Source organism: Ursus maritimus, unplaced genomic scaffold, assembly GCF_017311325.1.
Source record: "Ursus maritimus isolate PB19 unplaced genomic scaffold, ASM1731132v1 scaffold_3, whole genome shotgun sequence".
NCBI lineage: Eukaryota > Metazoa > Chordata > Mammalia > Carnivora > Ursidae > Ursus > Ursus maritimus.
The window spans coordinates 3,281,665-3,308,414 of NW_024425563.1; the positions used below are offsets into that span (position 1 = coordinate 3,281,665).

The window sequence follows — 26,750 nt, forward strand, 5'->3', positions numbered from 1 at the left end:
GTGTGTGTGTGTGTGTGTGTGTGTGTGTATGTGAGATGGGTGTGAGGCGTGTCTGTGTGAGAGGTGTGTGTGAGAGAAGTGTATGCAGGGATGTATGATGTATGTGTAAACTGTGTGTGTGTGAGGGTTATGAGAGGTGTATGTGTAGGTGTGGGGGGTGTGTGGGGGGTGTGAGGGGCGCACGCATATGTGTGTGCGTGAGTGTGTGAGGGGTGTGTGTGGGGTGTGTGTGAGGCACGTGTGTGGCTGTCGGCAAAGGGCTAAGCCTGTCCAGATAGTGAGGAAAGTGGGTTAATGGCAAGATGGAGTCAGATACTGGGATGGAGGCAGGGGCATCTCTGTAGCGAAGCCTTTCCACTGCTGGGGCACTAAGTCCCCAGCCAGGAGCCGGGCGCCCGGAGCAGGGTTCATCAGGTCATGTGACATTTACTCAGGTGGCTGGTTTCACTGGTGTCCCTAAGACAACCCGGGCACAGGCCGCTGCTCTGTCCGGACCTCTTTCAAGTAAACGCGAGGGGTGGCTGCCCGAGAGGCGACACAGAGCTCTGCTTTCCTCACGCGCCATGGCCGTGCAAGAACGCACGGAGGGAAGAGAACACGTGGTAAATCGCCCGGGCGGCCTCTGCCTGTAAGAACGCTCCCTGTGCCCAGTGCGCCCACGTTAGCCCTCTCCCAACCTCCGGCGGTGAGTGAGCATCGGAAGCACCCCCGTGAGAGCGTGCGCCCCCAGGCAGGACCGGCCCCTTCCAGGGGATTAGAGCCTCTGAAAGCAGTTCTCGGGAGCTGAACCCGAGGGCCTGTTAATTAACATAAGAAATGTCTGAGATAAGCCATTGATGGCCAAGGAAGTGCGTTCCCGCAGTTTCACAGCGGGAACCGCTCAGGCTCCGGCAGGCCTGGGGTAAGCTGCGGAAGCCGGCTGGGCGATCCTCCCGCCCCGGCCAGGCCTGCCTCCGCCTTTCGAGGGACCTGCGCCCTGGAGGGCCTCAGCACCCGGTGCCATGAGAGGCCTTCTGACGTCCCAGACCAGCTTTCCTGTCCGTTTCCGAGCCCGTTCACCAGCCCCGGCAGCGCCGCGCGCCCAGTAAGACCGGCTTCGGGTCCTGAAGTACAAGTGGAGCGGGGGAGAGGCGCAGAGCCCCTGCTTCCTGGGGCGGCGGCTCACGGATTGTTACGAGCAGAGCCTGCCATCTGCTGGCAGCCTAACCTGTCTTCAGTTTTAGTTTGCAACCTCATTTCTCACGCTTGTCTTTCTCTTGAGCTCAGTTTTTGTTTCCCATGGTGTCACCGAGTCCCCAGGCAAGCACCCCGAGAAGGAAAGAGGAGCCAATACTCACACCACCAGGAGCAAGGGGTAGTGGGCAGTGTCGGTGAAGGTTGCTGGCTTGAGGATCTGAACGGGCAAGTCTAGGCAGAAGCAGAACACACGGCAGCACATTAGGGGGCGACGTGGACCAGGAAGGAAGGGGCACTGGCCAAGGAGTCCCAGCGGTCCGGAATGCTCCTGGAGGCAGGGAGGACAGCCTGGAGGGGGCTCGGAGGGTCCCCCCACACCCCCGGGGCTGGCCCCGATTTTTGTCTTAGTGAGTCTGGCCTGCTGAGTGACCTTAGGCAAATCACCCAACCATCTTGAGGCTGAGTTTGTCCCTCTGAAGCTTAAATTCAATCTTGTCAACAGAGTGTGTTGAAAACCAGACAGGACTGGAAGGCCATAAACACTTGTTAACATTGTTAACAGCCGAATTCCAGGCCGGGAGAAATGAAATCCCAAGGGTGGCAGGTGTCTTTGCTGCAACATGGCAGTTAAGTGGGAACAGACATCGTGGAGCCACGGGGATGGGGACAGGATGAGAGCAGGGCGTGGGCGGCAGCCCAGAGCGAGAGGCTGAGAGCTGGGAGCCTCCGTGCAGAGCCACTCTGCCGGCCGTGCGGTGTGCGGGTTGGTGCCTGCCATCTGGCTGCCCGCAGAGCCAGGGCTTCGAGAGGGCGGGAGGGGAGGGGGCTGCGCACAAGCTCCTTCAGATCCTGTCCTGGGCAGCACTGGACCTGGTGTGGGAGGGAGGGGGCGCCCATACCAGTTCCTTCTGTCCCCTCCCTCCAAACCAGCCTTCCTGCCCAAGTTAGAAATTGTTTATTGATGTTAACTACAAACCAGATTAGCAATTAAATTGGATAATCAGTAGCTTTTTTAGCACAATTACTACGGATACATCCCAGGCTGGGGTGGGTGGCTCAGCAGCCAGCTCTGACCAGGCTCTCATTACTGATTCTGGTTGAATGTTAATGGCTTGCAAATTGGATCAATGGCCCAGGGACTGGCAGAAAGGCAGGCGTCCGACTTTATCATTGCAATATCCATAAAACATGATCTGGGCTGCTCTCTGCCGCTGATAAGCCCACGGGCAGACCTCAGCTACGAATGGCTGCATACAGGGCAGGGAGCCCTTCCTGAAGCCCGATTGCTTCCCAAAGGAAAGCCTGAGCCTCCGGGGGCATTAAATGAAAAAAACAAAACGTAACAAGACAGGTTGGTAGGAACACATCTTGCAGATTTTTTTGTGGCCCCAAAACGGTGACATTCAGCTGCCCGTTCCCTCACACACCTGCTTTCCTAGCACCTGCAGTCCCACCCACCTACCAAGGAACCCTCACACGGGAAGGACACCTCATGCAGCAAGGGTGGGAGAATTGAGTATTTGTTTCTAAAGGTCTTTGTTGGCATTTTTGGAGGAGGGAATGGGGTTAGGATTTGGGAAACTAGTGTGACAGTGTGAGGACTGGTTTCAAGGAGGAGGGCACTGGGCCCAGGAGATGACAAAGAATCTTGTAAAGGAATATGATCTGGCCTCATAGGCTGAGGTAGGAAGCAACAGACGTGGGAAAATGTGAGGGGGTGTACCGGAAAACGTGCTGCCGGGGACGGGGGTGGGGCAGGAAGGTGAAGTCTGACCACAGGGCTGCCAGGCTGGCAGCACAGCCTGTGACCTGTGCAAGGGCCCTATGCTGGGTTGTCGTAATGAGCCGTGAATGAAGAGCCCCACGTTTTCATGTTGCACTGGGCCCTGCAAATTTCAGAGCCTGTCTTGAGGTCTGTGGATAGATCTGAGAGGTAGAGGGGGTTGGAACAAATGTGTGGAAATTGCTTGCCTGCTTATCCAGCCGTCCTGCCGTCCTTCTCTCCTTCCCTCCTCCTTTCTCTCCCTCCCTCTCTCTATACATCGTCCATCCACTATCAATTTAAAATTGTCTTGTTTTCTTGCCTTTTGGTTCTTCCTTACAAAAGAAAATGGCAAAAATAAGTACGCAGTTCATTTAAGGATTCTCATGAATTTAAGTCCGTTCTGAGTAACCGGATCCGGGGTCTGTGTGGAGAACTTCCCCTGCCCAGCATGCTGTCCGTGTGGGCTGGCCAGATTTTCCTCTGACCTAGTTCTCTGGGGTAGGTGGTGTCACCGAGGGGCTCTCTATGTGGGAGCAGCCCCAAACTGCCCAGAGTGGCTCTCCTCACAGAGCAGCAGGGACGGGGGTGGGATTTTAGACAAACAAGCGAGACTCAGCTGAATCTGTCAGGAGCTGGCCTCACCCCTGGTGCACATGCCTGTGCTTCTCGCTGGAGTCTCACTGTGTCTCTCATCGCTATCCACTCTGGAGTGTCCGCATAGTCTGCCTGGACTTGTGACCTTTCTGCCCCTTGTCTTCAGCTCTACATTTCCTCTGAGCCCTGATGGCCAGCATCTGTGGACGCCCTGGTTTCTCTGTGTCTGTTTCTAATTTACTGCTTTTCTCCCTCTTGTGAATCAGTGTGCCTGCTGGGCCTGCGGCTCCCCGGACGCCCAAGGCTGCCCGTGGTTCCCGGGCTGAGTGCATCTGGTGGAGATCCAGGAGAAACTCAGCTGGCAGGGAGATGGTGGGAATGACCCTCGGAGGCAGGAAGAGACCCCCTCGGCCCTAACCACATTTCTTGGCCAGGACAAATCGTCACAGCCCCCATTTGTGTTTTCCTGTTTGTTTCTTCTCCCGCCCCTAGGCCCTTCCTTATTCACCTCCATCATCGTCTTCCTCATTAGAGGGATTACCTTTGGGGTATTTTAAAAGAGAAAGCCTCTGGACCCAGGGGCAGGGGGCAGGGATTTGGCGCACGCCATATTTCTTGACTTTCAGACGTGAATACGTCACCCTACCTGCATCTCTAGCAATGTGTAGACAAGTTCTAACAGACTGTGACTCCATAGGGCCCAATAACAGGACCAGGGTGTTTTGGCAAGTGGCCTATGCATGGACCGAAAATGCTTCCAGGTGAGGGGTCCCTCTGGGTCCACTGACACGCTGGGACTCTCCACCAGGCTGAGTCCAGGTCAGCCTTCTGACTGCCCCCCAGTGAGCAGTGGTTTGTGCTGCTCTTTCCTCCTGCACAGCAACGTAAAGCCCACTCCAAGGACCCTGTCCTAGTCCCACCTTCCTGGGAACCCTCATGTGACCCCAGCCCACGCATGCTCTGTTTTGAACCCCTGGACCATTTTCTTTCTGCTCTGAAAGGTGCAGCTCTGCCATCTATGCTGTTCGGCTCAGTCTGCTTCTGTTTCATGGGGGTGAGCCTTGCTTCCTGGCCTTGGGAGGTCACAGGCGGTTAGGTCGCTGTGTCTTCTTACAGGGGGATGCTTAGTAATGCCCCTGGGCCAGTGAGGAGCCACTGGCCCTCTGTAAGGGAACAGGTAGACACAGAGCTTCCAGGGAGGGTCTAGGGTGGCAAACACGGACAGGGGTGCAACCACCCCAACCCTCCACCACCCTGCAGTTCAGACATCACTCAATGATCTCAACACTCTCCCATCGACCCCTGGTGACCTTCTACTCCTCTTCAACCAAGAGCTCCAGCAGTTACGGTCAATCCGCTGGAGTCAGCCCGAGAGAGGAAACCTATCTGCCAACCTCAGAGGTGATGGGTGGATGGACCTGAAGGAAGGTTGGAACCTGCACTGTTCAAGAGAAGGGTAGGGAAGTCTGGCAGGAGACAGAGCTCAAGGGGAAAGACAACAAGACGTGTCTGGGGCAATTTGAGTGTGGGGTTTTCACAGGTAAACATCTAGTGGGCAGTGAGGACGCCAGGCAGGCTCGGTTGACTGGGGGGCCACTGCACAAAGGGAGACTGAGGCTGTGAGGTCTCTGGTTCCCTCCTAAAGACAGGAGTCCACTTCCAGCCAGTGCTCCGGGCATCCAGCGCAGCATCGGTGCTCATAAAAGCTCACTGGACGAGTGAACGGACAGCTCAAGACAAGGAGGGGCACAAGGAAAGGCCGAGTGCTGGGTGTGTCTCAGGTTGTGACAGCACGCCAGTCCTTCAGCGTGTTATCTCTCCAGGGGCAAGGGTGCCTCCTCAGCCCAGGATCAGCACCGGGAGCTTAGATGATGAAGCAGGAAAATATCAGAGGAAACAGAGGAGAAGTTTCTGGAGGGAGGATGTTTCCTCTGGATGGTGTCATGACACGCTCCCCGCAAAGGAGAGCATTCAGTCTGGGACCTTGTTTAAATGTCAGCCTCTTGAGGAGAGGAAGCTATGCTCTACTGTTTTTTGGTCTGTTGCCAGGGGAGTATCTTGGTTCTGAGGACAGTAGGCTCAGTGCAGGTTGCTTTCTCCTGTGAGCCCCGCCCGAATTGCCCCCTCGCAGGCTGGGATGCATTTCCAGCCCTGAGGCCGGGGACTGGGGTGCGGGGGAGCCTCGGTGCACAGCTGTCCACTGGGGACCATGCAAGCACTTACTGTAATCGTCAACCTCGATCTTCCTGTATTCTACTTTAGGCATCTGTCGGTCCTGTACGGCCTTCTGTACATGCTCGTTTGTTTCTAGATCAAAAATTTCTAAGAGAGAAAGAAAAATGACACATTCAGACTCGGCGATCACTTACTGAAGCCGTGGGCTTTCATGTGCGTCAGACCGCTAATTCCTACGTCAGCCCCGGAGGTGATGATTATTATTTCTTTTGCACAGACCAGGAAACTGAGACAAGGTGGAAGGCCCCATCTCACGTCAGGAGTTCGGGCAGATGGGGATTCTTTCCACCGTATTAGCTAACTCTTCCACCGCCCACAGGGTTTCATTCCCCATGGCATTTCTCACTTGTATAGGTCTGGGTATTTCTTTTAAAGATTGTATTTATTTATTTGAGAGAGACAGAGAGCACGCACAAGCAGGGGGAGCAGCAGAGGGGGAGGGAGAAGCAGGCTCCCTGCGGGACTCGATCCCAGGACCCTGAGATCATGACCTGAGCCGAAGGCAGACACTTAACCAACTGAGCTACCCAGATGCCCTGCTCTGGGTTTGTTTTATCCCCAAACTGCTGGTTTCAGAAAGCAACATCACATATCTGTTAGGACAGATGATTTTCCAAATATAGTGGCCACAATAACCAAGGAAGGGAAGGAGAGTAGTGGCTGGAGTATGCTCTTCATTAAAATTTTACAGGAAAAGTGGATTCGGATCTTTTACCCTACTCATAATGTGATCTGGCTTAGGACACCTCTATTCGGATGATCATACTAGCTGGCCCTAAAGCCATGTGAGCCACAGGGTACAGTGCAGTGGGACTGGCCCTTACCCTCCGAATTAGAGAGGCGGGTCGGTCCTGCGCCAGCTCCTCACTTGCACGTGCGCCCAGTGGGTGTTTCCCCGGGTGCACTGTGCGCCCAGTGGGTGTCTCCCGGGTGCACGGATGCCCTTCATCAGCCCACTTCACTGATTTCCTACTGAAAAGGCCCTTCCTCCTCCTTCACCATCTGCTCTATAATAAAAAGCACCCGACTTCCTTCTTCCTTTCTCACTCTGAGCCTACATGTGGGGACACCTTGTGGCCCATTAGGAAAGGAAATTTTGTCTTCAAGGAGATCTACCTTTGGCTCCTCAAATAACTTTGAAACATTCATGAATATTTTACCGACTAAACTCACCCCACAAGCAGCGCAACAAGGAACCGTGAACCATCCCCGTAAGAACTCCCTTTAAGAACAACAGACGCCCTAAGTGACTCCACGACGGCACCTGGAGGCCAAATATGGCCCAGAACCAGGGGTCTCCGGCGCCGAGTGGTTTTATCTGTGAAGGGCACGCGGCCGCCAGTGGTGCTCAGGGATCCGAGGGACTGTCTATGAGCAGGGCCGGCAAACCGACAGCGGCCGGTGGACCCGGGCAGTTCCAGGACTGTGATGAGCAAACAGACAAATCCAAAAATGTGTTACAAGTTGCTAGACACGTAGCTTTGATGAAAAGGTGAGGGGGAAAATGGTTGACCCTCATTTTCAAATAGGGAGAGTTAAAAACAAAAAGACCTTAAGTTGGACCAACACCACAGAAGATTCTGAACACCACATGGCAGGCAAGAAATGGTGTCCTTTGTACATGGTGGGACGGGACACGGCGTCTGCAAGGGATGTACACGGAAGGCCAGGTGGACGACCTCAACTCTGAGACTCGGAGATGTGGCCGAGAGATGGCACACTCCCCCTCGTGGGCACGCACACAAGTTGGGGAAGGGACGCTGCCCCAGGGTGGTGGGAGTGCCCCACGGCCTGCCCCACACCCCAGCCTGGACTCCTCAGAGAGCCCACACAGCACTTTTTTGCTGAGTCTAAATGCCTTTATCCCAGGGCCCCTGGGTGGCTCAGTCGGTTAAGCGCCCGACTCTTGATTTCAGCTCAGGTCATGATCTCAGGGTTGTGAGATCGACCCCCACCCAGCTCCGCACAGGGTGTGAAGTCTGCTTAAGATTCTCTCTCTCTTCCTGCCTCTCCTTCCCCGCTGTGCTCTTTCTCTCTCTAAAATAATACATAAATACATCTTAGAAAAAAAATAAGTGTCCTTAGCCCTTTAACAGCATTGCAGGCATGCACAGCCAATGGAGAGAAGTTGGTTTTTGAGACAAAAACTTTCTTATTTGTGTTCTCGTCACAATGATAGGGTGGGGAGTCTAGAAGGCAGCTCTGCAGAATAAGGAGAAAAATAGCATTTTTCCAATTCTTTTCTGCCACAGGACCTTGGCACTCACTGTTCCCCATGACTGGCTGGCCTTCTCCATTGGGCCAAACATCACCGCCACAAACAGAAGCCCACCTTGGGTACCTCTCTTAACACCAACTGTGAGAATTGTGGTCATCTGCCTTTCTTTCCCTGACCTCCAGCTCCCAAGGCATCAGTGTTCTGTCCCATCCCAGAGCCAAACCGCATGAGTTTCCAGTCACCCGAGTACATGTGCAAATCCAATCCATACTCCAGAAATGACGCATCTACACTGGAGCTGAGACTGGGTTTCCACCCCAGTCTTTCTCCCAGTTCCCACATGGCCCCTTTTCCATGGCCCCCAGATGGTCTCCACTGGACAGGAAGCTGGGAGGGACTGGGGGTCCTCCTGGGTGCTTCGGAAGCCTGCGGGCTCTCAGGGGTTCCCAGCGTCTCAGGCCTCTCGAGTGGTAAGAGTTGATGCGATCAGAGTCTCTCAACCACTGCCCCTTGCATAAAACCACCCACAACAGAGCCAAAGCACACTTCCGTTACACTGATTGGAAAGCTGACAGTACCTGCAGGACTCATGACCATTGCAAGTTAATACTGACTCAGTGCCCAGACCAGCACGTCCTGACGCTGCCCTGCGCTCACTGCGGGAGTCAGCGCTCAGATCTTCTGGAGTCGTCTGGAAGCCTTGACCCTTGGAGAGCCACCACCCTTCCCTCCCTGTGTGCCCACACAATGAGCCCAGGTGGAGACCTGGAAGGGACTAGGGGGTGTGCAAATGTGGGTCAAGCTGGACGAGGGGAACTAGCAGGCACTAATGGGAACGAAGGGGGCCCACTGCTACCAAGGGGCGGCACCATGCTCTTGGGGTGCAGGTGACGGCCTCCCCTGGGGACGTCTGCTGGTGACCACCAGCTTTCAAAATGACGGAGAACCAAGAGAGCCTGTCACAGGTTATTACGATATGCTCCTCTCTCTGCGCATGTGCGTTTGGACTCGGTATTTCTGACATCACTCAGCCATCTCCAACGCTGATCCTGAAGGAGAAATTTCACACGTAGGCTGCAGGGTGTTTTGCTGCCCACCGAGTTCAGCTTGCCTGGCATTATCAAGAACACACGCTCGCCCCGGGAACAGCCCTTCCGCTCCTGGACCCTGGAGCTCCGGCTTCGGGTGGGAGCATACAATATTCTGATGGAGCGCAGACCCTACAGACTGCGTTTGAATAGCTCGCCTCTGTACTGAAATCCCACCCTTCACAGAGGCACGAAGCAACAGACTATTAAATTTAGTTAAATATTAGATTTCTCATTTAATGATTGCCCACACAACTGGTTTTATCAGCAGAGAGCTGGCTGGCCCACAGGGGAGTTGAGTTAAGCCATTTTATTTGTTCCCATAATTGCATTCAAAGAAGGCAGGAGCTCAGCAGAGGAAATAAGAGAAGACTGGCATGTTCCCGAAGGACTCTTCTTTTGACTTCACGGCCACGGGGACCTCCAGTCTGGAGCATACAAATGGCCACTCCTTAATTAAATGTGAGCCCCCTCTAATATTTGGTGGAATTAGCTATTATCAGATCTGGACACAGTGAGACTGCAGGAGCAAATGCCGGCTCACGGGGGCTGCCTCCCCGGCTGTGTCCCAGCGGTCAGATGTGGCGGGGCCCATGGCTGCCCCCACACCCTGCTGGTTCACAGCATTGGTGGAATCCCCACTTGGCTGGATTTGGGGAAATGTGACTAGAATCGAACAGAAGCCAATGGGCAACTGCCCTAAAGAGGACAAGAGCAGCCGGCTGCCCTGCTTACGTTTCCGCGGGAAGCAGAGGCGCAGGAGTGCGTGCGCCCAGAGATCACACCCCATTGTGGTGGTCTCCTCGCCCCGCCTGCGTGTCCGTGCCTCTCACAGCCCAGGCCTCTCCTGGCACGCTCCTCATTGCTTCCTCCTGTGCACCTGTCCCCAAGGCGTGGGACCCCATCCACTGTCCCCCCGGGGCTGTGCAGCTCAGACCAGGGCAGGCTGATGCCGGCGTGGACGCTGGACTCCCTGTCTCACCTGCAGATCTCCTTTCTCTGAATGCCGAACGTCTAGTTGTTGGAGTCAGTGCCACACAGCCAGGTAGTAATAGTTCTTGTTGCTGGATCTATTTTTGTCTTTGGCAGGATTTTAAGAAACTTGAAGGCAGAGTCCCTATAAGTAAATGGACCTTTGGCCCCTCATGGCCACTGCCTTCTTGCCAGGCAGGTTTAATCAGGGGGCCATGTGTCTACTGGGCTGATATGGCTCCTGCCCCACAACTGACTACACTGCCATTAGTTCGGGTGCAGCGGTAGATGGGCGGTGGCGAGCTTCGAGGGAGAGAGGAAGGATGCCAGGGCAGGTACCCCGACGCCTGGAAGGTGCCCGGCACGTTGCTCTCTCTGGGAGCCACATGGTCTACCAGGATCCACCTGCAAACTCGATCCCTCCATCCCTCCACAGATGCTGCCTGGGTGTGGAGCCCTGGTGGTCCAGAAGACTTTCCAGATATACGGACAACTGAGGGTTTGATGGAATGGGTCACTCCATGCTTGGGGACATCTCCTGGACTCTCTGACAACCATCTCCCCTCCGACCCACATGCACGGCTGATAGAAGAGGCGGGGGATCTGTGGGCGGTTACTCAGGAGGAAGACTGGGAGCTTGGGGGGCAGCTCCGGGCAGTGAGGACCCTGTGCACAAAGGCCCGGGTGCCAGCAGCTCACGTCTCAAAAAAGAATTGCCTTCGTGTCAACGGCAGTGAGCTGGTTTTGCATCTTTATAAAAGCCCATGTGAGGACGAGGAGAATCCTGTCCTCGAGTGTTGGTGAGACAGTGGGCCCGGGCAGCCGGGGAGCTTGGGGGACACAGGTGCGTAGTCAGGAATACGCTGTGGGGTGCTGCCAGCGAACACGCACTACCCCTGCCTCCACCAGCCCACGCATCCCCCTCCCCCGCCGGCCGGGGAGCTGACGGTCAGGGCGCCGCAGCTGCCGCTGGGACAGCAGCATGGCTGAGCTGTCCTCCCTCTCGTCCTTACGTTAAAACCAGCCACGTATCAACTGTGCTCTTGTTGGTTTTTCTGTCTCAGCACCTAAGTTGTTTGAATACCCAGGCACCGAATGAGGACACTTTGGTCCCAGCCATAATTACGTTCTTAAGGAAACAGCTTTTAAATAATTCAGAGTCACATCTGCGAACACCCCACAGGCTCTGCTTGTAGATAAGATTTTCTAAAGGGAAAGGAGTCCAATATTCCCAGGGTGGCTCTGGGGTCAGGGGGGAGGAGGAGAAAGGACAAAGAATTCTGCAACAGTAATTTCACATTTCAGAGCAGGGCTGGGGTGGGTGTGTCGATCGGCTGTGACCTTGCAGGGGCCTCCCTCCGGTGGATGGGCAGCAGTCCCATAGCCCCTGGGCCTGGAGCTGTCAAAGAGCACAGCTGCATGCTAGCTGGTGGTCCAGGCTTCCCACAGGGTGCCCCAAAGCCACCTTCCCGAGAGTCGGCAGACCCTCCCGTCACTGCTGCATGTGCGTGGCCCCCACGTCCCCGTCTCTGTCCACACAGCCAGTCAGCACAGCCTTCCTGATGCCTGAGGTGGCTGTCACTCTGCTCGCCCTGTGCAAACCAGCACGAGGTTCACACACCGGTAGGGACTCGGTGCTGAGTCAGACTACACCGGGGTTGATTTTGTGAACTGTGATCAGAGAGTCTGCGGTTGTCAGCATGTTACTTAGATGATGACGACATCACAACGGTCTCCAGCTCCTGCGTCCTGGGGTCTGGAAGAGAGGCCCCCATGGTCAGGACTATGTACCTGGAGTCAGTGAGCCAAGGCTCTGGGCCTGGACGAGGCAATGCCATCTGGTACGTTGCTGTACTGAGGCATGCACCAGATTCTGGATGTGAGGCCACTGGGTGGGCTGGCCACGGTGTTAAGTGGCTGCTCCCTCATATTCAAAATGATGGATGCCCAGCCCGGTGACAATGACGGGGTGGTGAATGGCCAGCACCAGCGGGTGAAATGTAAGGGCTCAGTCCTTTCAGACCACAGAAGAAGCATCTTCTCTTCCTCTGAGCAGGGAAGGGGCATGGCATTCACCCCGTGCTGGCTGGGGGGCTGGGTCTGTGGGGTGAGAGGGTATCCGGGCCAAGCGTTGGGGGCACGGCCGTCCACCTCCTGGCTGTCTCAGGGCAGGCACAGGGTGGAGAACACTGGTTCTGCAGAAGCCCCTTGGGCCGTGTTGACAGCAAGGCCAATGGATGGTGGACCAGAGACAAAGGCCAGACTGGAAACAGGACCCGTCTAGCTCTGTGTGTGTGTGTGTGTGTGTGTGTGTGTGTGTGTGTGTGGCCTTGGTTTTCTTAACCGGAGAATGGGGGTGACAGCAGACTGTGTCAGGTGATGATAAAGTGGGCCCACAGCAAGTGACTCATAAACGCTGGCCTGCTCACTGTGGACATCATGGTTACTCTCTGGGCCCCTGACCAGTTCAAATGTCTGAGGGATATCCACGGTGCTGCGTCAAGCAGGAGGAGCGCGCACGGCGCAGGGCTCTGCAGCACGGCGGGTGCAGGACCGCAGGCAGGGTCCGTGTGCACAGACGAGAGGGGCCTGCTCGCCCTCTGCATTTGTGCTGCTCCTGGAAGCCAAGAGCGCGCTCACGCGGGAGGTGCCCGAGCAGGAAGGCGGTCTGCAAGGTGCTTTGGTGCCTCGCGTGTGTGGGCCTGCAGCTCTGACACCTGCCGGCTCTGGGCTGGGGCCCCGGGCTCCCAATAGACTCCTCAACGGAGAGGGACCCACCCCGTGTAAGAGAGAGACAAAACGCCGAGGGCACGTTGTTCTGTGCGGACGACGCAGCTACGGATGAGATGGGGCGTGAAGCTCGGTCAGAGGACGTGTCAAAAATTAAATATGCAGGAAGGAGCCCACAACGTGCCTCCCGCCAACAAAACCAGAGGCTGGAACTCCAGGTGTGGGGTCTGCCGGGCACGGGGTCTGCCGTGCGCCCTGACCTGTCGCTTCCAGTTCTCAGTTTCCAGACACACTCTCCTTCCTGAGACAGGGACTGGCAGCACCCAGTGGCCTGTCTCCCTCCTTCTGGGGCCTCTCTTGCATCTGGGTGGGACCCCGTGAAGGAATTCCGGCTGCGAAATGAGGCCTACTACTGCTAGGCCTCGATACAACAAATCCCACAACATCTTCTTTACTTTCTTCCCACCCACATGGCCAGAAGCAGGATTGATAGTGACGGCCACGGTCCAGAAGCAACTTGCAACCCCAGCTTCCTCCCAGGAGAGCGACAAGGATCACACAACCTAGACTTTGTGGGAGCAAATTACAAACCCTCGTTTTGCTGTGTTGTGTGTCGAATTGTGTCCCCCAAAGATGCCGATGTCCTCACCCCCTGTGAAGGTGACCGTATTTGGAATTAGGGTCTTTGCAGAAGAAACAAGTTGAGTTGAGGCCATGAGGGGCCCTAATCCAATATGACTGGTGTCCTTGTAAGAAGGGGAGATTTGGGCCCAGGGACGCACATGGGGAGGCAGTGTGAAGAGGGACGGTGACTCTTGTACCAGCCAAGGAACGTTAGAAGTTGCCATAGCCACCAGAAGCTAGGGGACAGCCTCCCCGTCACAGCCTCCAAACACAGTCACCCTGCCGACACCACGATCTTGAACCTGCAGTCTGCGGAGCTGCGATGGAATACACTTCTGGGGAGTGCTGCCCTGGGGGGGCACTCAGACTCTGGTGGTGGCTGCCCCCATGGCTGTCACCACTCAGCAACGGATCCTTGATTTTACCCGAGGGGCATGGAGCCGGGATGGAAGCTCCTTCCCGGCATTCTGTGCAGCCAGTGGGACGCGGGGTGAAGCTGGGACCGGTAAGAGGAACGCGGTGAGTCAGAGGATGGGTCTCCGTCTCTGGCCCCAAAGCCACTCGAGGGTGGAAGTGACAAGACGACACGTGTGTGGGCAGGTGGGGGCGCACACAGACAGCAGTGGGGGCCGTTGCACTGTTGGACCACCCCATGACCCTGCCAGATCCTAACGACACGCGAGATTCTCATACGTGAAAAGGAGCCGTTGTGCAGGCCTGACATCCTGACCCACAGGGATGAACACGCAGGGCGGCCCGCGGGCACCATGTGGGGGGGAGTGGGCAGCTGGGAGGCTCTCCGTCTCCCCTCCGACTGCCGTATCTGAATGTAAACCAGACCCCGACCGCGCCTCTTCTCCTCTTGTGTGGTGGACACCACCAGTAGCTCAACCTCAGAGTCATTCTGTGTCTAGCTTGGGCGCTTGCGTCCATGTTCTGGAAAACTCTGAGCTACAGTGACGACTAGAGACACAGCAACGGGCAGGTCGGCATGAAATCCCCCCCGAGTGTGAATCAGGCTGCAGGAAAGCCGAGTCCAAACGTGACACCCTGCACAGGCAGAGATGCTGTCCGGGTCCCCGTTAATCAGCACTTTGCCGAGAGAACGCACAGCAGTGTCACCTGCACGGGGAGAAGACCCAAACGCCCACACGCAGAGCCAACGGCGGGCCGTGGGCAGATGCCCCCATTTCCTCTGGGAATCAGCTGTGACGGTGGCCCTTGAGCCCCAAACACGGAAATGCCTCTCTAAACGCCTCTCTTTGTAGGGGCTCCCCAACAGAACATGGGCAACGACTACAACCAGGGGGCCGGCTGGGAGGGGCAGTTCATGCAGCCGACGCCCAGCCCGTGACAAGAAGGGGGTCGTTTGGTTTCCCAGCAGAATGAGGGAGACCTCCCGGACTGAGAGCTGTCTGCTGCCCCCGTGCTGGAGGCCCGATGGCGGATCCTCACCTGACCTCTCTCAGCGCGGTGTACCCGCCCGTACATCGCCCGACTCTATAAGCAGAATACACCGCACGTTCATCTAAGACGTGGACCTGCCTCATTTCCATTCGCACATGAGCCCGAGGAAACGCGGGGACTCGGACTCAGCGCACGTGCTCACACTCCTGGCCCCCAGCAGCCGCGGAGGTGTGACCACGGCCTGACCTGAGTGCGGCTACCGGGCAAAGGCCTCCTCCGACAGGCACTGCGTCACCCCTGACGTGGACAGATTCCTAGCGGCGTCCTCCAAAGAAGCAAGTCAGAGTGCTGACGTGAATGGCTTTCTTAAGAAGAGCCATACCTAGTTTTCTTAAAAAACCTAGAAATAGCTTTGTGTTTTTACTAGTCTATAGATTAAAAAATAAAAAGGCTTTTTATTTGGAAATAATTATAAATTCACAGGAAGTTTCCAAAATAGGGCCTCACGTCCCATGCACCCCACACCCAGCTTCTCCCCACAGTGATGGCCTGTGCGACACAGCACAGTGTCTGGCGAGGACACGGACACGGAGCCGTGCTGCTGACCACACACCCCGTTCAGTGAGCATTAGACCACAGGCTTTGAAGGGGGAAAACTTCATGAAATACCAGGAAATTATCTCTACTCTTGTTTGTTTGTTTCAGGGGTAGAATTCAGATTTGCCAGTTGCGTATAACACCCAGTGCTCATCACATCACGTGCCCTCCTTTGTGCCCGTCACCTGGCTACCCCACCGCCCCCCCTCCAGTGACCCTCAGTTTGTCCCCAGAGTGAAGAGTCGCTTCTGGTTTGCTTCCCTCTCTGATTGCATCTTATTTTACTTTTTTCCTCTCTTCCCCTATGATCCCGTTTTGTCTCTTAAATTCCATGTATGAGTGAGATCATACAATTGTCTTTCTCCGACTGACGTATTTCACTTAGGTTAATACTCTCTAGCTCCATCCATATCGTTGCAAATGGCAAGATCTCGTTCTTTCTGACGGCTAAGTACTATTCCAGTGTGTATATATACCCTACTATCTATGCACTCTTATGTTTTAACAAGTCCTCTAAGTGAATAGTACTTGTTTTCTTCAGAAAAAAAGAGGTCCCAGTTGAGGCTCTGTGAAATATTTCCATGTTTCAAAGTAAAAATCATTGCTAAAGAGATTCTAGCATGAACACTTCTTAAAAGAGGGCTGTCATGCTGGGCTGTGTCTGTTGACTGCATAGATGCCGGCCTTGGGGTGAGCATCTGGCCTGACCCCTCGGGCAGCCTCCCCGAGACTCTCCAAGCCCTTGTGCCCACAAGAGCGGGCAGCCTGTGGGTGGGTGGGGTGTAGCCCAGACCATCACATGTCACACCCAGTCCCTACTGGCCACATGGCCCAGACCCCCAAACTTCACAGGCTCCTAGAAGGCTCCCCAGTTGTGCTGAAGATGAGGCCCGGGCCGGGCACCCCTGCGCCCAGAACACTGGACCCTCCCAGGAGGACAACAGGAAGGCCAACACAGCCAGCCCCCTGCATTCTCCCCATCGATGGCCACGTGTGTGTTTTGAGTGGGTTCCGTATCCGTCTGACAGCCCTTTTATGGATTTGTGGCCATTATGGGGGGTCACTCNGAACCGCTAGGTCATCACCATCTCACTGTTCTCCAAAAAGGAACACGTGGCCTGGATTCTCTCACAAAACTTGGGCTTCCTTTCTCCCATGGCACAGGAAGATTCCAGAAAAGAACAAAAGGCACTTACTTTTCTTATCTGTTGTGTTGTGGACTGTCACCGTGGGGACTCCAGGACCTGAGTGGGTAGAGAGGAGAAGCCAGAGAAGAAACAGAAAGAAGGCTGTCAGTTCAGGTGAAACACAAGAGAACCTAGCCTTCCTTACAGTTTGCACACGTGTGGCCCCGGGACCCAGGCCAGCCCTGTGGGCCGTTGCAGGCTATCGAACTTTGTGCCCTTGGTGATCACAAGGGACCCGATTCAAACTCCCAACAGTCGCGTTGCCGGAATACCACAAACAGCATTTCACGGAGTCTCCCTGCTTCCCTCCCTGCTTGCTCCACGGTCCCTGTGCCGACGCAAATCACACACGGGGCATCGAGTTCGAGTGACTGACCCCAGTGGCGGGTCCTGGACTGCTTCCTCCCAGCAAGGTTGTCCCCTCCGCTGGCCTCTCGTGACACTTCGTAAATGCTTACTAACCTCGCAGGGTTATTTTGCAGATGTTCGCCTGTGTGTCCGTTTCCCCCACATCACGCCAGCTTGAAGCTTCCTGGCTCTGAGCCCGCCAGGTGTGAGGGAAGGTCCGGCTCCGGGCAGAGGGGCCCTCCTTGGCTTCAGGCTTGGTCAATGTCCTTATTCTCTTGAGCAAGAAGACAGTCCAGAAAGCAAAAGGGGCTTTCCAAATTATTTTTTGTATCATTTTGAAAGTGTACAATGAGGCAGGCGATCTTTCTGACCTTGGCTCCTCTCCCTTGGTGAATTCACTCCATTCCAGCCAGCAGGACTTCTGCGGGGCCTGAAGGGCACCCACTGTTCCCTCTGCCCCCAGACGCTGGCATGCTTGCTAGTTTCCTTCATTCCAGTCTCTGCTGAAATGCCTTCTCCACCCGCCCAACGGGAACGCGAGCTCCCCTCCTGGACCATGCCACCAGCCCCTCCCGTCCCCGCTTCTGCCCCGTCTCGAGAGCTCACTGCCAACTCTGTGAAGTCGGGACCCTAGGACGGGGATTTTCAGGATTTGCTCACTGTCCTTGTCTTCACCTGCACCAGACTGTAGGCTCTAGAGGAGCTGTCTTACTGCCATGATTTCTAGCTCTAGATGGTGTTTGGAATATAGTCGGTGCTTGATTACATGTTCGTGAAGTGAGTGCTGAGTGGTGGTCACAGAGTGTCCAGGAAGGAGCAGGGGAGGGCTGCCCTTGGCCCTAGGGACTGGGGACAGTGCAGGCAGAGAGAGGAAGCGGGAGGCAGGTGGGCAGAGGGAGACAGGTCCATGGCGGGGACACCGTGGCCAGGGTGCTGCCGGTCTCTACTTCAGGCAGGGGGCTCTGGGACGCGCTGAGCTCATGCGGGCGGCCACACCTGAGCCAAAGGACATGTACTGTTTGGGGAGAAGGATGGCTGAACTTCCCTGGGATCTTCATAACTCCTTGCGTGCTTCTCTGGGCCACGTGACAAGTGGTTCCATGGAGAGCCAGGGAACCTGTCATAGATCCCACTATTCTGAGGGCTTAGAGACCCCACTGCAGTGGCTATAGAGACCCCAGTCCAGGGCCCAAAGAGACGTGCCACTGAGGAGCAAGAGGAGGCTGGTTCAGCCGGGCCCCGGCTAAGCTGAGGGACAGACAGCGGGTTGCACAAGCCATGGACCTCAGAGCCTGTCCACGGCCCAAGGACTGGACCCAGACACTGCCCAGGGCACATCCAAAGTCTGGGAGGCCCAGGGGCCTTATTTCCTCCCACCATGTGCCCCCTCCACCATTCACTCGTTAGACAGAATTGCCCAAATAGAATGCAGAATATTTGGTTACATTTGAATTTCAGATAAACAACACAGTGTTTTGTTTTGTTTTAGTATAAATATGTCCCATACAGTATTTGGGACTTACCACTAAAAAAATTATTTGTTGTTTGCCTGGAATTAAACGTAATTGGGTGTCCTGCATTTTTATTTGATTAACGTGACACTGTCTCCCCAGGGGGTGGGGTGGGCAGCAGTGATCTGAGAGTCTAGGTGTTTAAATCCAAAGAGACAGCACTTACTAAAAGGGATTTAAAATTGGCTGTGGGTTTAAATTATTGAATCAAACTAAGTTTCCTGGCTCGAAGATCCATTTTTCCCCGTAGGGAGCTCATGTGGAAGAACAGATCACTTATTGAGAAATAAAGAAACTACATCTATTTTCTCTGCACATTTCAGGGTGAGTAAATTTGCAAACAGCATATCGTACATTTTTATTAATAATGTAAACAATTATTATTTATTTAGTGCCTACTATGTAAAGGCGCTCTGCAGGATGTTTAATATGAATAATTCAAAATCCTCCCAGCAGCCCTACGAAGGAGATGCTTCTAACCGTATTTTACAGACGAGAAAACACAGGTTCTGAGAGTCTGAAGCCTTTCATCTCATCCCTACAATCAGAAACTCATCCCTCCTCAATTTTTAATTCATGAACTTGATATATGTTTCTAGAAAGAATGCAAACACTAAAAAAGGAGTAAAGTGACAAGTGCAACACCCTTCTGACCCCCGCTTCCCAGAAGGGACCTAATGCTTCTGAAGAGTCCTAAGATGCTTCTCTGGTCATAATTACACGTAAGCAGATACTGTAAACAGATTCAGATAACATAAAAACACCTGCGAGGAAGCTGGCAGCTTTATCAAATCCTAAGGTTGCACCCTATTGCCTTGTTTTTTTTTTTTTAAACATAAAATACAGACGTGAGGGCACCTGTCCATCCTTTCCTGATCTCAGCCTGCTCCCTTCCCAGAAGCAACTGTTACCTGGCAGCTTCCTGCACGTTTAAAAGCTCCTCGCCACACGGTATGTATTCAGAATCCTGGCTAGGCCACATGCAGTGGAATATAGCAGCCGGAGGATGAGGCCACATGGGCGGCATGCGAGGAAGCAAGCGTGTGGGGCACGAGTCAGCATAGCTCTGGGATCTGACGACGGCCGGGCAGCTCTGGGGCTGGAACGTCTCACAGACAAGCCCGCACACGCACACGAGGAGGCTCACGGTAGACTGTTCTGAGCGGCCACCATACCTGAGCAGGAGCGGCCCGGCGAGCCACGAGCAGGAAGGGGCTGGCTCAAATGCAGTGTGTTCGCACAGAGAAGAAGAGAGGGCGCACGAACGAGCAAATCCACGCCCATCGACATGGACAAAATGGAAAATATACTGATGCGTGAAAACGCAAAGCTGCAGAATGGTCAATGCTGTGATATACAATCACATAAATAATTTTTAAAAGCTGTGAAACTATTTTTAACAGATGTATAGTATTCCAGTACATGGACAAATGATTATTTATTCGGTGCCTTCCGTACTGATGGAAACTTAGGCTGTTTCCTTCTGTTTTTTTGTTGCACAAAACCCTCGTACCCATACCTTTGCACACAGGTGCAGCCACGTCTGCCTGTTGAGTGAGTTACCAGCAAGGCAATTCCTGGTTAATGGTCTTAAGGTCAGCTTTCACTGGATGAGTCTGAGGTTTCAATCACAAAACCCCCACATTCAGAGCTGAAAAACAATGAAGTTTCCTTCTTGCTAGTGTTACATCCTGGTAAATGTGTCCGCTATAGTCCCGATGGGCTCCCTGCCGTGCAGTGTCTTTGTTCTCGGACCCAGGCTGGAGCTCCAGCCCTAGTCTGGGACATACTGGCTCACCCCAAAAGGAAGTGAGCAAGGGAGACACACAGGGGCTCCTAATACATCTGGGCCCGACTGTGGTCCACACTGGCACTCGTGCCTTCAGCCAATGGTGTGGCAGGAGCTCTCCTGGGGGGGAGCTGGGTCACGGGGCAGTGGGGGGGGGTCTCTGGGGGTGGGGGTTCTGGGTGAGATGCTGGGGACAGCGGTCTACCCCCTCCGGCAGAGGCAACATAGATACTATCTCACTGCTTCCTAACTTACAGTGTATGGGGGGGGGTCGATATTATAACTTAAAAAAATGTTTGTTTTTCCCACTCTGATGGGAAGATATCGTATCTTGGTATTTCTTTAATTAAATTTTTCAAATTTCGAGTTAAGTGGGGTATCTTTTCTTGCTTATTTGACATTTGCATTGTGTTCATGTGGGTGTCACTGTGTGGGTGTGACTGTGTGGGTGTGATTGTGTGTATGACTGTGATTGTGTGTGACTGTGTGTATGTGGTTGTATGCATGTGTGATTGTGTGTGTGCTTGTGTGCATGTGACTGTGTATGACTGTGTGGGTGTGACTGTGTGTGGTTGTGCGCGTGTGTGTGACTGCGTGTGATTGCAAACCGCTCTTTCCTGCCCTCCGTCCACTGCAACTGCACTGTTGCTTGTCCCCGCGCTATTTAAGAATTCAGCTCTTTACCACGCTGCCACAGATGCTTCTCCTGTGTTCTTTCTAATTGTCACTCAAAAAAGTGCCCTTAGCACCAATGGTAGCAACTGTCACACTGAATTGCAATTTTAAAAAATGCAACTGCTCCAGGGAAGCTGGGTGGCTCAGTCGTTAAGCGTCTGCCTTCGGCTCAGGTCATGATCTCAGGGTCCTGGGATCAAGCCCCACGTTGGGCTCCCTGCTCAGCGGGGAGCCTGCTTCTGCCCCTCCCTCTGCTCCTTCTCACTCTCTCAAATAAACAAGAAAAATAAAATTAAAATGCAACTGCTCCCACCAGGTTCCCACTACACCCCCGGCGAACAGCAGATGGGCAGACAGACACACACATACTCGCTCTGAAATCCTTGGGCTGGCAGTCTGTGTCCCCCCAGTGCCTATTCAGAATCTGGGAGTCAGCACTGTAACAAAATGTTTGCTGAATTGATCAATGGCTAATGAACAAAGACCTTTTAAGCACATACTTGGCCGTGACATATCAAAGCAGCAAATCTGAATCTGGCTAAGGAAGGATCTCCTAAGACCCTCCCGTGTCCCTGCATTTGATAATTCAGGTACTTGTCCCTCTGCGGATACTTAGCCATCGCGCACCCCACCTTTTCTCTAAGTGCCAAGGGTAGCTGTCTCCATCCATTGGGTCTGAATTGTGTTCTTTTCCTTGAGAGCCTCATCACAACCACGCCACATTCACCACTATTTTAATATAGAATATTCTTCAGAATAGCCAAACAGACACAAAACAGACAAAAATTACATTTAAAGAGGACACAAAAGTTAAAAAACAGCTCCTACGTATAATTTAAATTTGATTCTAACCTAATCCCATCCAACCTTCCAGATCCTGTCCGAAGGTTAGCCCCTCCTCTGGGAGCAGGTGCCCCAGGGCTGGCGGCCATCTGTGACCCAGGAGCTGAGTTCTCTTCCTCCAACTACCTGCATGCTGGCTCCCCTGGCCCGGTGGTGTAGAAACACTGCTCTATGTGGGTTTTAAGATTACCCAAACGGTTTTCATATTTCTAAGATGGTTAGGCTCCTGGAAATTGGCAGATAATTTAGGAAAATACTGAAATTACAAAGAATTTTCTCATAAGAAATAAAGAAAAAGTAGGAGATTCTCAATTTGGAATAGATATTTAGACTTCGTGATACTTTGATCAGGCCTGGGGTAGTGTTTGCCTGAGAGTTCTCCAAGAAAAGAAGGGACATGCCAAACACACGAACAGCAAACGCAGATTTTGAGAGAGCTTGTAAGTAAAAGGGAGATTCCCTAAACCCATTTTAAACAAAAATGCTTTTATGAATGAGCCTAAGAAGGGGTTTCACTGAAACTCTAAACTGGTTTTCTCTCCTCTTCCTCCGGAAAATCGAACGCACATCCAGCCAACAACTCACTGATTAAATGGGTGGTTCTGTACAGTCTGAAGCTCGTCTGTAGGGCGCTGCCTCTCTGTTATCCGCGCACAGACTACTGTGACGGAAACCTGGAGACTCTGGCTTCTTGCTTTATAGGCAGCCAGAGCCTTACAGGACTTTGCTCATCCGCTACTCTTCTGACAACTCACGTTCACGGTTTCTTTTTCCTTTGTGTGTAACTCAATTCAACAAACATATACAAAGATTCCCTCACGTGCAAGCCACACTGCCAGGTCCAGGGGAACCAGCCAGAAATAGACAAAGTATTTGGTGTTTGGGACTCGGAGTCTGTTAGGGAAGACAGATACGCACACACACAGGCTTTGATGCTGCATAGTCGGCACCATCGCCAGAAGGTGCATGGTTGAGACGTCAGCAAGTTGAGTCCCACGAGTAGGGACACGGTCGGAAATCTCTGGTTGCAGCTCTGCCCCTGTTACTCTGTGGTTCCAGCTCTGCAACTTTTCTTCCCTGGGTCTCAGGTGCAGAATATGGGGTTGTCAAGTCTGCTCTTAGTACGAGTCACAGAGGCTGCTGCCAGCACTTTGGGTCTCTTCCTATATGCCAGGCACCATGCTGGGTGTGGGAGAGACCCTGCCGCGGCTTCCCAGCACACCGTGGGACTGGCGCACCCCATTCCGGAGACGGGAATCGTAACGCTGGAGCCTCCCTCTGAACTGCAGACATGGACAAGCAGCAGAGGGGCAGTGAGACCTGTGCTGAGAAGGAGAGTCTCTTTTCAGCCTGCAGTGGAAGCCAAGGAGGGCAGAAGGGAGCTGGGACCCCTGCTCTGCTCCTTCTCAGCCAGCCCTTCCGGTTTCTGGCCAGTTTGGTCTTAGGACATAGGACATAGACTTCCTGAAACCACACCGTACATTTCACCATAAACTCCTCTCTGCCTCTAGGTGAGTACTGAATACCCAGTTCTGCACGTGCCGGTCTGTTGCCACATCCTCACGCATGCGCTCCTGCGTTCACGTGGCACGTGCATGTGTGTGGACACATACGTGTGGGCATAAAAACACTTCACATGATTCTCTGTCCCGTCCTCATATTTCTCAAGTCCTTCAGAGGTGAGCCTGTCTCACAGCTGGTGGACCCTTGGAACATGCACTAAAAGCTCGAATGTTCGACGCTAGGCTCACAACTGTGTGCTCGCTGACAGAGAAAGGCAGTTCTCTTTGCTCAGCCTTTGCTTACAAAGACACAACTGAAGCAAAATCAATGTCCAGCTTTTTAAAAACTTTGGTTAGCGACAGGACCATTTTGACTCAAGTCAGATATCTGACTTCCGTGTGTATATTGTTCCTAAGGGGAAATAAATAAATTGAAGTGAATCCACAACCAACACGTCTGGTAGTTTTGACCCAAATGTCCCTGCAGCCGGAGGAGGAACATTCAAACCACAAAAGGATAGGATTGGAATCAGATAACAGACTTGCGAACAGAAAATCTGCATTTTCACATTTCTGGTTTTCGGTGCCCTTCCTGTCGGAACATTAATTTACACCTGCTGGACCGGATGGGGAAAGTGGACAATTACAGATGAAAATGAAGTAATTAAGAAGGACACAAAACTGGAAAAGAAAAAAGTCATCGGAATCAATAAAAAAAAATTCACAGCGACCGTGCTCGCCTTCATCCCTCTCCTCCTCCTCCTCGGGGATGGTTATGTGACAGACAATTTGCAAGCAGGGCTAAATCCACAGCGTGCACACAATGCCGCCACCTCCCTGCGCCTCTCGTGAGCCCTGGGCAAGGGTCCCTGTCGGCACGGTGAGCGGGAGCAGGGCCGAGACCGTGGTGGGCTCCACCGGGCCCGGAATGCAGATCTCTTTACCTGCACGCATGCATGGTGCGTCCCCACACACGAAGTTCGTGCACCGAGGCGACAGGACCATACTAGCACCCAGGGTGCCACCAGACTGCCGCCACCGCAGACGATGAAGATGTTTGTCCTGAAGTATTTCGCGGTCCGTGCTGCCGACGGATCTTGTTGCAGTTTGCTTTCGAAACCTTGGGATCGCTCCCATGGAACCCGGCACCTGAGGGTCTGCCTGCCATGCCCCACAGCCCTGGGAATTTCATGTGTCTGGGGTCCTTGGATGAGACCACGCTTCCCTGTGGCAGCCTCAGTGACAACACTCAGTGGGGTTCATAGAAATCAGTGGGCTGTTTTACACAGTCACAGATGATGGTGAGAAATGTCGTGTTAACTTTGTACCGTCATGCATAACCTCTTGCTCTAGAAACTGAGTGACGCTCGGGGCTGGTGACGAGGGCTTGAAATTCAGCTAGTGTCTTCGGGCTGTTGATTCATAAAGCTTCACATTTCAGGAATTATCTTTGCTGAAGACATAGTATCATTTTTATGCCCTGTGGGCATCAACCTGGGTGAAGGTTTGCAAGGTTGGGCATAATATTCACAGAATCCGAAGTACGAAAGAAGGAGCTCAGCTTTGTCAGTTTTGCCAGATCGGGCAGACTACAGGAAAAATGATGCAATGTACAGTGGCCTCCGCATTTGTGCTGAGCACGGCTGAGCCAGGGTCCCCACCGCGGCTCCGGCTACCACCATGTCCCTCAGACTGATGACAATACTTGTCATCTGTGATTCCAGAATCCCTGTGATGGATTTCAGCCAAAGCTCAGATTACATTCTTTTTTTTTTTTTTAAAGATTTTTATTTATTTATATGAGAGAGCGAGCACGTGTGCATGAGCAGGGAGGAGGAGCAGAGGGAGAAGGAGAAGCAGGCTCCCCACTGAGCAGGGAGCCTGACGTGGGATTCGATCCCAGGACACCAGGATCATGACCTGAGCCGAAGGCAGATGCTTAACTGACTGAGCCACCCCGGTGCCCTCAGATTACATTCTAATCTGAGCACCAACGGTATACTTATGTCTAATTTCTTCTCTACTTGGCATATAGGAAACTGTCTTACAACTTTGTATCCCACACAGAGACACGTACAGTGTCCCAGTCACTGTACAGTGGATATTTGTGGATTAAATGACAGATACAGAATTCATCGACGGGATGCATCCCCTGGGAACCTGCAAAGTTGGGCGGAGTCAGTTCAGAGGCTGTGGCACGTTCTTTAGAATAACCTCAGAGTCGTCAGTTACCTGTTTTAGAGACTAACTTTGGTTTTTAGAAGGTACAGAAGATACCATCTAGAGCTAAATTCTGTAACGAAGGTATTGCAAAAGTTTGTTGACTGCATCAACGGTCAACAGCCAAGTCTACTGGCAAGGAAAGGGTTGTAGATTTCTTAGGCGTCTGCCACAGAAAGACCATATTCTAAGTCTTCCAAGCAGTGTTCTCTCATCAGAATAAGTTTACGATTATTCAGTATTGGAGGCAGGGCAGAGTTGCAAGTGTCTTGCACAGAAATACCTCCAAAACATCCACTTAAGTAAGCCAAACACACTTCCCATGCTGTTACACACGGGCTCTCACTGTAGCTGATCTTTATTTCCTTCAAGTGGACTCTTCTTAGGACTTAACCCTTTGCCCCCACATATATTTAATGTGCAAAATGAGGCAAACTGATCAGAAGTTTTCAAGGGAAGCCCCTGGGAGCCTCTGGAGGGCTGCTGCTGCTATGCTGGGCATCCCGTGAGTTTCCTTTTGAAGAAAGGGCTCTGCGGCTTAGAACACATTATAAAATGCTGGGATTGGAGGATCTTTAAACTTTCTTCTGCCCTAACATTCTATGCATCTGAAAATATTCCTGACGCCCTCCAGCTAGAAGTCCTTAGCTCTCTGACTTATTGAGTAATTGTTTTACTGCATTTGTCACACTGTTTTCTCCTTGAATTACTGTCCTCACGCACTTGTACCATCTCGGCGAACTAGACCCCCAGCCCTGGGCAGCGGCCATCGCAGGAGCTTGGCACACTGGGCTCCCAGCAAATGGAGCACCCTGACTAGACATTTCTTAAAATAAATGAACACATTTTAAAAAAGTACAAGATTTCTTGGGAGATCTTGTGGGAATGTGAATATGAGAGTTTCTCTGCTTAGGGATGGAAATGGTAGGAAAAGAAGTGAGAAAAATAAGCCAACACAGATGTTGGAACTTGGGTAATCATTGTTCTAGAAAACATCACCAACACTGGGGAGAGAAGAGAAAGAGCAGTGATACTGCTACAGATAGTAAATTTTGTGTGTGTGCATGTATGTGTGCGTGTGAGCTTGCGTGTGCGCACCTGTATGTAGGCACGTGGATCTGTGCATGTGAGCATGTGTGTGCGTGCACCTGTATGTAGGCACGTGGATCTGTGCGTGTGAGTGTGTGTGCACACCTGTATGTAGGCACGTGTATCTGCGTGTGAGCGTGTGTGCGCACCTGTATGTAGGCACGTGTATCTGTGCATGTG

The 26,750-nt window shown here is 53.1% G+C and overlaps 1 protein-coding gene across 1 annotated transcript in view; it reads right to left on the reverse strand.

Moving 5' to 3' along the window:
- The window catches only part of DPP6 (dipeptidyl peptidase like 6), a 671,848-nt gene that overhangs the window by 18,245 nt on the left and 626,853 nt on the right, over positions 1 to 26,750 (reverse strand). Inside the window, exons 17-19 of the mRNA XM_040643764.1 lie at positions 16,603 to 16,650; positions 5,759 to 5,857; positions 1,338 to 1,407 (exon numbers count right to left, since the gene is read on the reverse strand). Coding sequence (XP_040499698.1) covers positions 1,338 to 1,407; positions 5,759 to 5,857; positions 16,603 to 16,650 — 217 coding nt within the window. The remainder of the gene's footprint in view (positions 1 to 1,337; positions 1,408 to 5,758; positions 5,858 to 16,602; positions 16,651 to 26,750) is intronic.